Below are 13,832 nucleotides of genomic sequence, written 5' to 3'. Positions count from 1 at the left end.
GAACGGAACAAGCTGTGTGTCCAGTCATCCATACAGCGACCCCCCACCCGTCAATGTGAGAGAAATGAACCATCTCACACGAATGGCCTAATGAATAGAAAAGAAAATGGCCTCATGAATGGAAAAGAAAATGGATAGAAAAGAAAAAAAAAAGAAGAAGGAATCAATCACCCCTTCGCACTAACAGCAAAGACAGCCACGTGGCGAAAGAAACACGACGGATGCAAAGGCACCGTCATCATCGTCATAATCTTCCTCTTACACCATTCTTCACCCCGTTCTTCTTCTCATCTTTCTTTCTTTCTTCTCTCCTTTCATTCTTTCTTTCGTGTCTGTTTCTTTTACATCCTTACTACCTTGTATAGGACGAATGAATGGAGTTCATTGACACAGACGTATGTGTACGTACATCCATAGATATCAATCAACAGAGAAATACATTGAGCTTCTTCCTCCTTCTCACGCCATTGTGTATTACGGAAATAAGAAGGCAACTCAAACACGAACCTCAGATGAATGAGGGAAAGAGAGAGGTAACAGATGAAAAAGATAAATGACGAAAGTCATTTCGTCTGTAGAGATCTGTATCACTCTTTCTCAAAGAGCCGACAAATAGAATCGACCAGCGTTTTGAACACCACTCGCCCCCCACCTGTCTGTCTGTCTGTCTGTCTGTCAATCTGTCGTCATGAAGACACTAGCGATCAACAGATGGTGGAGCGATGACGAGACAGAAAAGAAGAAAAGAGGAGGAGGAAAAGGAAAATAATATCGAAACCATACACCCTATGCATACACAGTGGATGAATAGAAAGGCTACAGAGACTCTGTACACAGAGCTACTTGTTCTCTATCCATCTCTGAGTACATCTTCTGGCAGAAATGTAATATGTGGATGCAGGATGTAGATAGCAATAAAAAAAAGAACCATTTCCTTCCTTTGCTGTCTCTCTTCTTACTCCTCCCCCCCTCCTCTCTCTCTCTCTCTTGTATTTCCTCACTACAATCGCCTTGCCGCAGGTAGATTAAATCCGACACCTGATTCATATGCGATTTTAGACCATGAATCTTTCTTCAGAACACGATAGAGAATCGCTCCTAGATGCCATCCATACTCCATGCCGTTATTGATGTGTTGAGGATTCTTCTCATCATGAAACTTCGTTTTAAAAATGAATTTCTCCGGCTTCATTTCAGCTGATTGCATGTGTGTGAGGAACCCATACAACAATGCGATATCTTGACATGTTGTAATATTGAATCCATCTAACCGGCGCTTTTCATTGTTATTCTTGTCTTTTGGAGTTCGAAGAACAAGGCCTTGACCGTCTATGAAATCAACAGAAGATTTACAATAGTCTTCTGCTGCTTGACGGAGTGCTTGGTAAGTTGCCCCATTGTTTTGAACTTCTCCTTTCTCATTGAGAATCGGTGTTGTTCCGAAGTAGCCGAAATCATGAAGATCATTGAGAGCATTGACAAGAGCATCTCCGATGAAGTGGACAGGGGAAGATGAAGAAACGAGACGGAACAGCTGCTCGACATTATCAAAGCCTACACCGCTTGCCTCCATGTTGCCAGGAATCGGAAGTTTGGGAGCTAAAAGAACTCTCTCGACTTCTGCACGGCACTTTTGAAAATCTCCTGTCCCGACAATCATCCGACATTTCGGAAAAGCAACCCGTTCTTTTAACGGAAGATCAGGATCGAGACCATAGGCACGACATGACATCTCATTGAGAGGTTTGAAAGAAATAGCTGAATTGTAGCGGGAACAAAACATTGCTGAAGTATTGAGACGACTCTCTCTTGGGTTATCATTCACCGTCACCCGTCCTGTCTCACGACTGATACTTGCACGACCTGACGAACATTGTGCCTGTTCAAACCCTTGTGGATAGCATGGATTAGAACAGATTCCATCTGAAAGAAATTCAGGGTTCGCGCAGGTATTCTTCAAGAGAAGTCCTCCGGCACTTGCCACGCCAAGTTGTAGAAAGGAGACAGAAATCACATCTAATCGCGGCCACTGAGTTAATCCGGTCTCCTGGGCAAGACTGAATTGTTTGATGAAAGGAGGTTGAAGAGGATACGAAGGTACAGGAGAAACAATCTGAGATGACGCTCCTCCGACTTCAATAACGCTTGCTAACTGCTGAGAAGCATCTTTCCCACCAGGAGGTGGAACGTCAGGATTCAGACGTCCCCCCCCTGTAACAAAGTTCAGGGCTAAGAAAGAGAAGAGACCTTCTTCAGCTCCTGAGATGGGGCGCGTCATATCAGGATTCGAGAAAAAATGATACCGATCGTGATCCTTCCACGCATTGAGTTCTTGACGGAATAAGGTAAAGAAACCATCGACAAACCAATCCTGATAATCTCGGATGCTAGCTGTACTGTGGAAAAAGACAGCGACTCCCAACTGTTTTGCATGGATTTGCTGTGGGAATGTCAACGCCTGATTGAGTAACTCGGCCATATCGTTCTTCAGAGCATTGACGAGATCGGCTGCATAGCTTCTCATGAAAGGAACACAGCTGGCAAGCTTCTTAGAACTCGTCTCCGGTGGAGAAGACTGAAGTAAAAGAGTCTCTTCCCACCCATCACCTAGACATGTCATTAACCATTTATCAAAAATACTTCGAAGGCTTGACGCTTTCTTGCCCTGAACAAGAAAACGGATTGTGCCAGGTAAAACTTCCCGGGCTTCTCCAGGGCATGCTCTCGTTAGCCCTCCGAACATATACACTCGGGTTCCAGTACTCCCCGCATCAACGACTGCAAAAGGCTGAAACGCTTCACGACAGGAAGTCTCTGTCACCTGAGCATCACGAAGAATGCTATATGAATCGTCATTCGAAAAAGAATTGAATGGGGTCCCGGCTGCACCTCCATAGGCGCCTCTCATTGAATAGCGAGACGGTAACGGGGTAGGAGCAACATACGAGGCGGAGGCAGCAGTAATGAAAGAACGGCCACCCTGCCAAGAGACGACACCTTTAACGTCAAATATGCCGGCAAAGAAACCGAGAAGGGAGAAGAGAACATAAGAAAGGCAACGGGAAACCCGGAGAAGAGCCATCATTGTCGCTGCAGCCGAACCAAACAAATACAACGAAACAGACTGCAAGGGGGCCGTACAGAGAGCTCGGCCACGCGACGTGACAAAAGGATAAAGAAGAACTGCAACGATGAAATGGAGTAGACTGGAAACCTTCGGTAACCAACCACCAGATCCCCTCCCTTCTATGCCTCACTGACCCGTACAGACACGCTATTTCGCCCCCCGCGTCTGCAAAAACATTCTATGAGCAACCCCAATCCTCAAGCTTAGCAGCAAATGCCGGTGCCGCTTCGCTCGAGCTGCGGAGGAACGTTAGAGACGAGGAGACGGTTCTTCGCCCCCTCGCGTCTCTTCGCTGGCACATCGATCTGACCGGAGGATGTATTTCAGTCCTGCCGCTGTCGCGACGAGACGCACGTTCTTGTTCGAGCTTTGTGCTCAGGGGCCCGAAATCTCTGTCCCAGCGGGAGTAGGGGATTTCAATGGCAACCGAAAGAGCGGCAGAGGGTCCTACACAGTAAGCCTGCGACGAGTATTGACCATTGCCGGGTCTCTGGTCGGAGGAACTGAGGTCATTTTAGGCGATCTGCGCGCTTCACGTGTTTGTCGCCGCCGCGAGTCTCCGGACCTTCTGATTTCGACAGGACAACGCATACCAAAAAAGACCCGAGTGTTCTTGAAAGACAGATACCCGCTCAGCAGAAGTTATGACACTTCATCACAGCAGAAGAGCTGCGAGCGCGGTAGGGTACCTTATAAGTGGGAGGCAGGAGACAGCTAGCTAAAGTGCTGTCGGTACTAAACTACAGACAGGTTGATCTGCCCTAGGAGACGATCACAAAGGTGTCTAAGGAATGAGAACCGCAAATAGGAACAGGCCGGAAGGTTTCGAAGACGGCTAAACGTTCGGAGTGCGCAGTCTCCGGCGCGCCGTGATACGGGAGCTACCGTGTTCTACTAACCGGGAACGTTTCTGGGGTATGGTTTCTTCCTCTTGATTCACCGTGTATCTCACACTAGACTCCGGGTCTTTGGGCGACTCGAGTGGTATTACATCAAGAAAGAATAGATTCACACGTTCTGGCTTTGGAGACGAGGTGTCGTCCTTTCAGCAAGAAGTGCGTTGGCACGTGCCCTGTCGACGCTGTTAGGAATTCCGGATGGAGCACATACGGTGAAACCATACCCGGGACGCATCATCAAGGGCAAGAAGGCCTCATCAGACCAGTTTGGCGGACACCCTGCAGTTTTACCGCCAAAGCTCATCGTATGAGGGTTTCTTGTGCGCCGCTGTTTAACAACATGTTCACCCTGACACCATCCGTTTCATTCAGTGGGTTGCCTCTCAGAGCTGCTGGCTTCTGCCTGTGACAAGGCTCTCTTGTCTTGGACGTTCCAAGTTGCCACAGTCACGCAAGCATTGAAATCGAGGGTAGGAGAGGTGCAGTCAGGTCAGTACACAGTTCACGATAGAGTACAAGGACGGCGGCTCGGCATAGGAGTATCAGTTGGAGACTGAGAAGGCGTGTGTCAAGCACGACATCTCCTCCACGTCACGTGCCCCAAGTGCGGATGGGTGCGATGGTGTCTTAGCGGGCCTAAGGATGTGCGGTGGCGTTCCTCTGCATCATCTGTTTTCGTAAAAAGGCTTTCATGTGAACCCTCACTTGGTGTTCGGGTCGCTCTTATCACACTCGGACCAACTTAACTATACACCTTCCCGGACGGATAGCTTGAGTCCCTTGCGGCTGCCTAGAGCCTAAATTGACATTCTTGGCTCCTGGAGTAGATCTGTGCTTCCGCATAGCGGCCTTCTCTTCGCAACGGAGTCTACGCGGAGATATCCGGTACACGGGTCGATTGCCCGCAGGCCCTGAACTTTTGACACTTTAGGAGTTCCCTACGTCGTCGATGTGAAAACCCCAAAAGCTTTCTTAAGCCTCGCCTCCTGACAGCGGGAGTCTTCGGAGAACGACACGAATGAGCCAGCGTACCTGCGCGGGGATCTCCCACGAACTCACTTGTTTTTTTTTAAAAGATTTCCTTCTCTTCTATTCTTCCCTTCTGCCTCAGCCCCATCATGTTCTTTCACCTGCCTCTGTCTGAGCACGTGGCACTAACCCTCATCAGAAAAGGATCCGAGTCTTCATGATTAGCGCAAAGGCTCAGGCTTCTTCATACATCTGTTCATGTATTTTCTGACTATCAATTCCACTGGGGGACATTTCTTGCAGCTGAGTTTCTTAGTCTCCCGTGAAAGACTCCAAAAAGGTACTTACCGTCCTACTGAAGCATCAACACTCCTTGCTTGGCAACAACCCGACACAGCTAGTCGATCCTACCGCCGTCTCCTTCTTATACCGACTTCGAACGAATGAACAGTCGGTTCTACTCGCTGACTATTCTTTTCATGCGTTCATTCTCTCTGCCACTTCAGCCATCCATTAGGACAATCAAATCCATTCACATAAGATAACTCGACGTTAAGTGGAGAATCGAAGCATATCGACGGTATTCTCCCTGAAAGCGCCGCAGTGCACCCATGCATGTGCTACGAAGAGCTGGGCGGCATGCAAAGAAGCCAGACGTTCGAACTTTCCTTTTCTTTCTCCTCGATCGATAGTAGATGTGGACTAGCCAGCACCTTATCTTTTTTCCTTTCTGAGGGAAAATCTTCCAACTGACGTCTCTCTGTCCCTTTGACTTCTTTTTTACGCCTTGTGAATTTCCTTTTCCTTTAGCGAGTTCGAAAGAGGACCGGTTGCCTACTTTTCTTTTCCTTCGGTCTCGATTCACCAGCTCTCTTTCTCTGTTTTTTCTTTCAAAGAGAGGGAGCCGGCTGGTTTGGTCTGCAGGTGTGTGAAGAAGAGAAGGGGGTCAGGAAAGGATAGACATAGAGATGTTGTTCGAAAGAAGAAGATAAAAGTGGGGTTGGCAGGAAATACCAGGACTGTGAAGAAGTCTGAGATTTATGAAGAATCTCCAAGTATATCTTTTTCATGAAGAGATAGCCGAGCTTCTCCGAAGAGAAACGGACGGTCGCGTGCGGCATCATTGACGCGAGAAAGAAGACACCGCTGTCTGTTTTCTTGTTTCTTCTTCTATTTTCTTTCCTTCTTTGAGTGCTTTCTTATCTTCCCTCCTTCCTGTTGATCTCTCTTTCTTCTTCTCTTTCTTCTTTACAATCAGAAAGTCTCCGACAAACTCGGAGAAGAGGTAGACCAGAAAGAAAGACTTCCGCAGATCCGTGAGGGTTTCTTTCACCAGCCTATTCATCTCTTTCTTCTTTTTCTTCTTCTTCGCTTCCTTCCTTGTCCTCTCCTCTTGTTTTCCTTGACTCTCCCCTCCATCTTTCTCTTGTTTCTTTCTCACTATCATGATTTCACCTCTTCTCATTTCTTCTCTTTACTAACTGCAAAATGAAAGGCCCTTCTTCCTCTTCTTCTCCATCCTCAGAATCCCCAAGGTCTTCTTCTCTTTCATCTTCTTCATCTCCTGACACCCCCGTCAGTCAAGCATCTGCCTCTCTTCCAACTTCCCTATCTTCCTCTCTCTCTGACAGCGTCCCAAATGGAGAGACTGGAATCTTTCCTCCTCCTTCTTCATCCATTTCTTCTTCTTCCTCATCTGTCGTATCCCGTTTCTGTAGCCTAGGGTATCTTTCTCCTTTTCGTGAGTCCTTTCGGGTGTATTCCTATGTCTCATCGTATCTCTCTTTCTTTCTCGGGGGGTGTTTTGCACTTGAATGGAGAGCTCTGGAATTCTTTCCTCGATGGCTCTTGCGTGTCTTAACTTTCTCTTGGGGAGGTCTTCTCGTCTTTGTTGATTTCTTTCGCATTCCTTCAGCTGTCCGCCATTTCCAAAGACGCCGGCAAAAGGCTTATATTCGGGAAGAACTCCAGGCAAGATTATCCGTATGCGAGTCTCTTCTTCTCTCCTTGTTTCGGAAAAGAAAAGAAGGAGAAAAGGACACACGAGAAGAAAAATCTCTTCTGTCTTTCTCTTCACCGAAGAAGGAGGATAGGTGCGAAGAAGAAAAGAAAGATAAGAACGACAGTTTCAGCATTTCTTCTTCAGAAAGGAAGAAGGACGAAGGGAGTGATCAGAATCGACAGCGAGATCTTTCTCAGGGGGTAGAAAAAGAAGAAGACCATCAAGAGAAGGAGGAACGGAATCGAGGTGCTAGTTCAGGTCCAAAAGATAACGAGACAAAGGAGATTTCTCTATCTGATAGTCCTACATGTCATCTTGTCCCTAGAGATTCTTCTTTTTCTCCTCTCTCTGCTTCATCTTCTTCTTCTTCTTGTCTTTCTTCTTCATTCGAATTTCTTTCTTTTCTCCAGACTTCTTCAGCCTCCTCGAAGAAGTTCACAAGTCACGATCTTCAGTGTCTTCTTAACGCCTATCATATTCCACCAGATATCTGCTCCTCTTTTTCTTCTTCTTTAGTGGCGAGAGGGGGCAGCGAAGTCGTTTCAAAGAGAGATTGTCAGCGACGTCATGTTCTCTCAACCTCCTCTCTTCTTATCACTCCCCCTCCTGGAGCTTCTTGTGGCGGAAAGCAAGATGGCGATAAGAAGAAGGACCTTGGAGGAGAGGAGAAGAAGATTAAGGACATGTGTGAAGAAAGAAGCAAAGAAGAGGAAGCTCGCTTCTCACCCGCGGGGATGCTGATGTCTCGACTGAAGAATTTCTCTCCTTGTTCTTTCAAGAAATTGACATGTCTTCGTCTCTTCACTCGAGCTCCATGGATGATGATGCTGCGAGGTCTGCATGCACATGTTGTGTGTTGCTATGTAGTAGACATCATCTTCTGTAATGCCCAGCTGTCTCCTTTAAGTGAGAAGATCCCCAGATGTCTCTTTCTTCTCTTACATATCTTCTTTCGCTCTTTAGGTGTATATGCAGCGACCTTCTCTGATTTGACGGGAGGTGAATGCATCTCCTCCTCTTCTTCAGGTTTTTCTTTCTTTCGTTGCTTTTCTCCTCCTCCAATGAGGTCCTCTGCTTTCTTATGGTATAGCTTCTTTTTGTGTCTTGTCGCTTCTTCTCTTTCAAGTCTTTTTCTGATGTGTCTATCCTACTTAGGAGATTTGATCCGCGTCTCTTTTCCTCTGATCTATGAAAGCTATTTGGCTAGCGATTTCTTTCCTGCGGTCGCCTTAACACTTGACAGCGTGAAGAGAGGAGAGAAGATGCCTTTGCTATTGAAAGATGACTTCTATTTCACAGGCCAGCTCATTGGCCTTGTCTTGATAGCTGTCTCTGTCTATCAGTCGACGAGGGCTCATGAGGAAATTCGGCACCACATGAAGAAAGAAGAGGTGGCGTATGCAAAGGATCTTCTAGCTCTTCTTGCTCTTCTTCAATGGCAAAAGGAGAAGGAAGATCAAGAGGAGGAGAAGAAGAAGATCAAGGATAACCAAGAACGAGACAAGGAAGATCAAGGTGAGGATGCCAGGAAGAAGGACGTAGACGGAGAAGACAAGATGAAAAAGGAGGAGAAAAAGAAGGAAGAAGAAAAGGAGTTGTTGTCAGTAGAAAGTGGGGAGAAAGCAAAAGAAGAGAAAGATCGAAAAGTAGGAGAAACGGCGGAGGAGAAGAGGAAGAAAGATGAAGAGATGGAGAAAGCGATTTACAGAGATGAGAGAATCGTGAGTATTGTAAGTGAACTTTATCTTCGTGAAGGTGTAGAAGAAATCTCATCCTCTTCTTCCTTTCCATCTTCTTCTTCTTTCTCTTTGTCTCCCCGTGTCGATAGTCAAAAAGAAGACATGAAGAAGAGAAGGACGTTACTCTCGTCACTACGACGACGACGTCGACACCCCCATGGATGGATCGCGAAGGAGCTCTTCAGCTTTTCGAAGGGGTTTGTGATCTCCATCTCTTCTGTTGTCTTTATTGTTTTATGGGTATCTCTATTTCTCTTATCTCTCTCTAATGTAGCTTTAAGAATCGAAGACCAGACCATTACCAAAGTCTTCGATCTCTTTACAGGAGAAGGAGAGGAAGGCTTTTTTGAAAAGACTTCTTCTTCTTCTTCGGTCCCCCCGGAGATCCATCAATTGAAGGAGGAGCTGAAGATGCTCTATGACCAGTTTCGATATCTGGAGAAGAAGAATGGCATTTATAGTGCATGCGAGGAAATGCTCTGGATGCTCTTTCAGGAGATACAATACGCCATAGGTGAGACAACGAAGAAGAAGAAAGTGGAAGAAGATTCCTATACCCTTCTCGGTCTAAAGAAATCCGCTACAGCGAGAGATATCAAAAGAGCTTATAAAGAGCTCGCGAAACAATTCCATCCAGACGTCATTTCAGCAAATTCCTCCCAACCTCTCACATCTCGTGAAGAATTTATCGCCTCTGAACGAATGAGAAAAATCAACGAAGCCTATGAAAGACTTATGAAAGTCCATGGCGGCAGGGGAAACCTGGGGAGAGATTCTTAAAGAGAGAACACCTTTCCAGATAGCACGAAGATAATGTTGATGAGGGGTAGAAGTACTATGGTGACCTGGCTGATCTATCAACGGAGATGTCTCTCGCTCATCTTGGAGTCTCATTCTAAGTGCTATGAACTACTACTGGCTTGTTTAGTGACGTGCGGGTCTACCACAAAGCAAAAGTAGATATACGCGTGTGCGTTTCTCATAACCTGATGGATGTATATGTATAGGGGGCTTCCTGCTTAGGTGACCACATATATGTTTGTGTGCCTATATTTTTATCTATGTGAAAGAGAATAGGCGTGGAATGAGGATGGTGATGTATGTGTGAGATGAATGCAGGTGTAGATACATGTACGTGAATGAGTGAGACGTCTCTCTCAATGGTGCGTGATGCTTCTCAAGTCATCTCGATAGCAATCTTTCTCTCCTTTCATACCTGTCGTGTTGATCGCTATATACATGTATATGCACCTACATATACCTAGAGAGAGAGGGAGAGACGAGAAGGGGTATGTACTGATGACTCGATATATGTATATGTGTATAGGTGTTTGGTAGGTGACATAATGATGTTTTGAACGATATATGGAGATATGGAGAGAGAGATGAAGAAATAGACAGGAGAACTGCGACTCGATTCTTTGTTTATTAGAGGACATGAGAGAGGGAGAAAGGAGTTCTCTTAGGTCACTTGTTCGAACCTCGGGGGCGGAAAGTTCATATCTACATCTCTATGTGCCCCTCTTTCTCTCTTTCTATACGTGTATATATACATATATATATGCATGAGAGTATGTATCTGTATATGTGTATGCCTACAGCCAGCTCTGTATATTTTCGAGGTGCCTATTCCATGTGTACGGGCACCTGTATCATAGACATTGAGACCACCCATTCTTTCCCGGCGAAAGTGTCGAGAAGGATAGATAGAGTCCTCCTGTGAATTTTCTTCTACGCTATGTGATGAATAAGAGATAGGAATCTGGTGTCGTGTACGAGAGTCTCTTTCTGTCTCTCTCTTCGTCTTCTCTTTTCCACTCTCGATCTCCCTTGCCCGGACGGCAAATATCCGAACCCCTCTCCTCGTTAGGAGGCGTGATTCTTGTTTTGATGTGAGATGACAGAGAAGGCGCGATTTATCATTTTGTTGATGGTTCTTTCATTCTCTTCTTCCCATCGAGTAGAAGAAAGGAGAACTTTCAGAGGAGAATGAAAAGAATCTCCTCGGGGATACACGCCTGTGCGTCAAACACCCAGAAGATCTCTTGGTAGCAGCACATCGCAAGCAATAGACAGAGATAGAGCGAGAAAGAAGACAGATAAGGCAGAAAAATTAGAGAAGACACTTCATTCTTTCTTCCTGTCATAAACCTACACACATAAAACATCATTTTATCTCCTCACGAACACGCCTTCTCCTTTGCAAGTTTCGAGAAGAAGAACCCAACGTCTTTCCGGGTATCCAATTCATATCTATATCAATACCGTACCTCTTCTCTCTTGCATGAAAGATGCATAGATTCTTTGTCCTTCACAGGGTGGTGGGTACGGGGCTGAGGTGAAAACTCTAGTGAAGAGTCTCCATCGCATGTTGAGAAGGCAGAGACAGAGAGAGATGAAGGGTTTGTTTTGCATCCACTCTATCACTCCCGCCTCTTAGGTAGGATCGTATATTGGTTTGCCTTGGCTATGCAAATCCATATGATAATCTTCAGCAAAAGTTGCATAAAAGGGACAGGAGTATAGTAGTTGCTTGGATGGAAGACTTCTGTGTGCTGCTTATTTCTTTACACGCAAGTCTTCCTCTATGACTGGGACTGAAGATAGAAGGTGACCTAAGAAGAGGTCTTTTGCAGAAGAAACAGAGAAAGATGACGCCACTTGTGAAGGCGAGCTTTAGCTCCCCGGTAGGATGGGTTATCTTACTAAAGAGCTTCTACTGTCTCCCTAACTAGGGATGAAATCACGACAGTACACGGGAAAGACTGAAGGCGAAGCGTCAGACAGTAGCTAATGAATTAGGGAATTCTCCATCGGTACTCCTAGGATGACTTTGATAAGCATCTCACACGAGAAGGAAAGAAAACGTTGAATGGAGGAAAGGAGGTTGATTGATCTAGGTCCCCGACTGTTGTTACCTTCGCAAATCGAGGCTGGAGACAGCTGCTAGGTGTCTTTCTTATCAAAGACGCAGTGGGTTCTATCTCTTTTGGGTAGTTAAGACACAGTCGGCTGAATGTATGAAACGAAGGAAGACAGGCACCGATGTTGAAGGAGACGCTTTGATGTTCTTTGTTTCGCTAGAGTAAGTCACCTTGAAATATAGCTCTCTCCCCTCCCAGGCTTCTTCTCTTTCCCAAGCAAGGTTCTTCACTTGGAGGAGACTGCCACCGTTTCATGAGAGCTCTAAAACTGGAGACTAATCATCTTTTCTCCTTCTCCTCTGTGAGGAAAGAAGACCCTTCAAGTACAACAAGGAACGATACATGAATCCCTGTCGAATTCGAGACCAGTAGTTACAAGAGTGAACCTTGTTGCTTCAACGCTGACAGAGTGGGTTATGAGATCTCGGGCAAGATGAAGCCATCATCCGTAGGAGGTGTTAACAGCCGGAACCGCCCAGATCGTAAATCATCTGTTAGCACAATCGAAAAATGAAGGAATAGAATACGTCCTTTTCAGAGCAACTTTTCAGAGCAACCCATCATCATTCTCGACAAACGAACCTCGTTTCTCTTTACGTGCGCCGCGCATAACAACATGCTGTTTGTCGCCGATGTGTTGCTTAGAGAAGAAACTCATCACTCAAGCACTTCCAGCTAGGTGCACATACACCTGGTGGAGGGAGTGTGGCAACACAAAGTGAATGAAGGGCTGGCTGTTGAGAAAAATTCTCTCGCTCTTTTTCGATTCTGATTCCTTAAGCTGTAGGCGGTAAATTGTTTACCAGTCCTGTCAATTTTCTTGGTAAGAAGAAAGCCAAGAGGATTCTCTAGAGAGGAACAAATGACCACGTCGCGTGTTCACGGGACTAACTGCATTCCATTCTCAGGTTCTCGTTGATTCCTAAACGGCCATGGTAGATAGCGAGTGTGCGGAGGAGCTAAGCTTCACTGAACGCCTGCTCTTGTCGCGAACACCGGAACCGTCTGTATGAAGATTGGACCGTCCGTCCCATCTTAGTGAAGAGTGGAACCAGTCCGCGCAACCACTGGTATCAGGCGCAGCTTGATAATAGTGAGACTAAACCGGATGACAACGGGAGTTCTAACACTAGGCGCAGATAGTCTCATTTTTTTCACAAAACACACACATACACCTTCTGTATATAACTGCACTTCCTGTCTCCGCGTGTACCATGAATTCTTTGGGACAATCCGGACGCATGTGTATTTAGTGAAAGATTCTGCAGCGACTTTGCCATTCCCCATCTGATTGCGCTCCGAGTTTTTCTTCCATTTTTCCCGGACAGTACCTGCTGTCTTTCCCTGACGTGTAAGCACGTAGCTAAGAACTGTTCATTGACCCCTAAGTAGCCCCTTACTGGGGAGCCAAGACGCAAGGATTTCTCGTCTGTCTCTCCTGTCAGTTCCTCTCACACGTGTCTGCTGAAAAGGGTTCATCCGAGAAGTAGCAGCAGCTTTCCTTCTCGTGTATTCGTTTATTCTCTATGAGAAGGCAACTACTACTACTAGGCCTCCGATAACCTTTCATCCTCATGGTCACCCCCCCGTCTAGGTGTTGTTTCTTGCCCAGTTCTCTTGCTGTCTACGTAACTGTTCTGCCCATCTGGCACCTTCGTCAATTCGTCGCTGTTCTTGAGCTAGATTCGGATCATATGGCGTCGTATTATATTGCCCACCACCGCCTCCTCCTGATCCTCTATCTCCCGTCTCCTGTTGATTTGATGAGAAACCTCTCATCATTCCTCCCCCGGTCCCTGAACCAGAAGACATTGTTTGGGGGACACCACCTGGAGGCATTCCCGGTGTATTCGATTGATTTGCAGTCGCCATCGAATAGGGTTGACTAGGCGTATTGTTACTGTTGTAGTACATTCCAGCCATGGTACCTGGAGAAGGAAGAGCTTGCTGCGGTTGCATGGGGGACGGCATCCCTCCTGCACCGGGAGGCATAGATGCGGAGGGCATTGTGTTCATGTTAGGATAGTAGGAATACATAGGATTATTACTGATCCCGTTCATCATCGGAAAGCTATTGTTTGGATAATAAGAATAAGGATTTCCCATGTTACTGTTAAAGCCATACATTCCTCCTTGGTTGTAATTATGATGAGGACTATTCTGATTCTGACG

General features: G+C 46.2%; 3 protein-coding genes across 3 annotated transcripts; 1 reads left to right on the top strand and 2 right to left on the bottom strand.

The window, feature by feature from the left end:
• Positions 1–1,000: 1,000 nt before the first annotated feature.
• On the bottom strand, positions 1,001–2,665 carry CSUI_002122 (gda1 cd39 (nucleoside phosphatase) family protein; the record flags this gene model as incomplete). The annotated part of the gene is made up of 1 exon (XM_068062324.1): positions 1,001–2,665. Exon 1 carries the CDS (start codon positions 2,618–2,620, stop codon positions 1,001–1,003), a length of 1,620 nt encoding a protein of 539 aa, XP_067925703.1. The 5' UTR covers positions 2,621–2,665.
• A 3,064-nt stretch (positions 2,666–5,729) lies between these two features.
• On the top strand, positions 5,730–8,903 carry CSUI_002121 (uncharacterized protein; the record flags this gene model as incomplete). The annotated part of the gene is made up of 1 exon (XM_068062323.1): positions 5,730–8,903. A coding segment is annotated over exon 1 (2,418 nt), but the record flags the coding sequence as incomplete, so codon positions are not given.
• A 3,958-nt stretch (positions 8,904–12,861) lies between these two features.
• Positions 12,862–13,823, bottom strand: CSUI_002120 (uncharacterized protein). Its single transcript, XM_068062322.1, has one exon. The coding sequence runs from the start codon at positions 13,785–13,787 to the stop codon at positions 13,251–13,253; it is 537 nt and encodes a 178-aa protein (XP_067925701.1). The 5' UTR covers positions 13,788–13,823; the 3' UTR covers positions 12,862–13,250.
• Between the last annotated feature and the right edge of the window lie 9 nt (positions 13,824–13,832).

The sequence above is a fragment of the Cystoisospora suis genome (assembly GCF_002600585.1).
Source record: "Cystoisospora suis strain Wien I chromosome Unknown contig_885, whole genome shotgun sequence".
NCBI lineage: Eukaryota > Apicomplexa > Conoidasida > Eucoccidiorida > Sarcocystidae > Cystoisospora > Cystoisospora suis.
This window is presented reverse-complemented; position numbering and strand designations above follow the sequence as displayed.

Coding starts and splice junctions, on each gene's coding strand:
- CSUI_002120 (XM_068062322.1), bottom strand. CDS start 13,787: ATGTATGGCTTTAACAGTAACATGGGAAATCCTTATTCTTATTATCCA.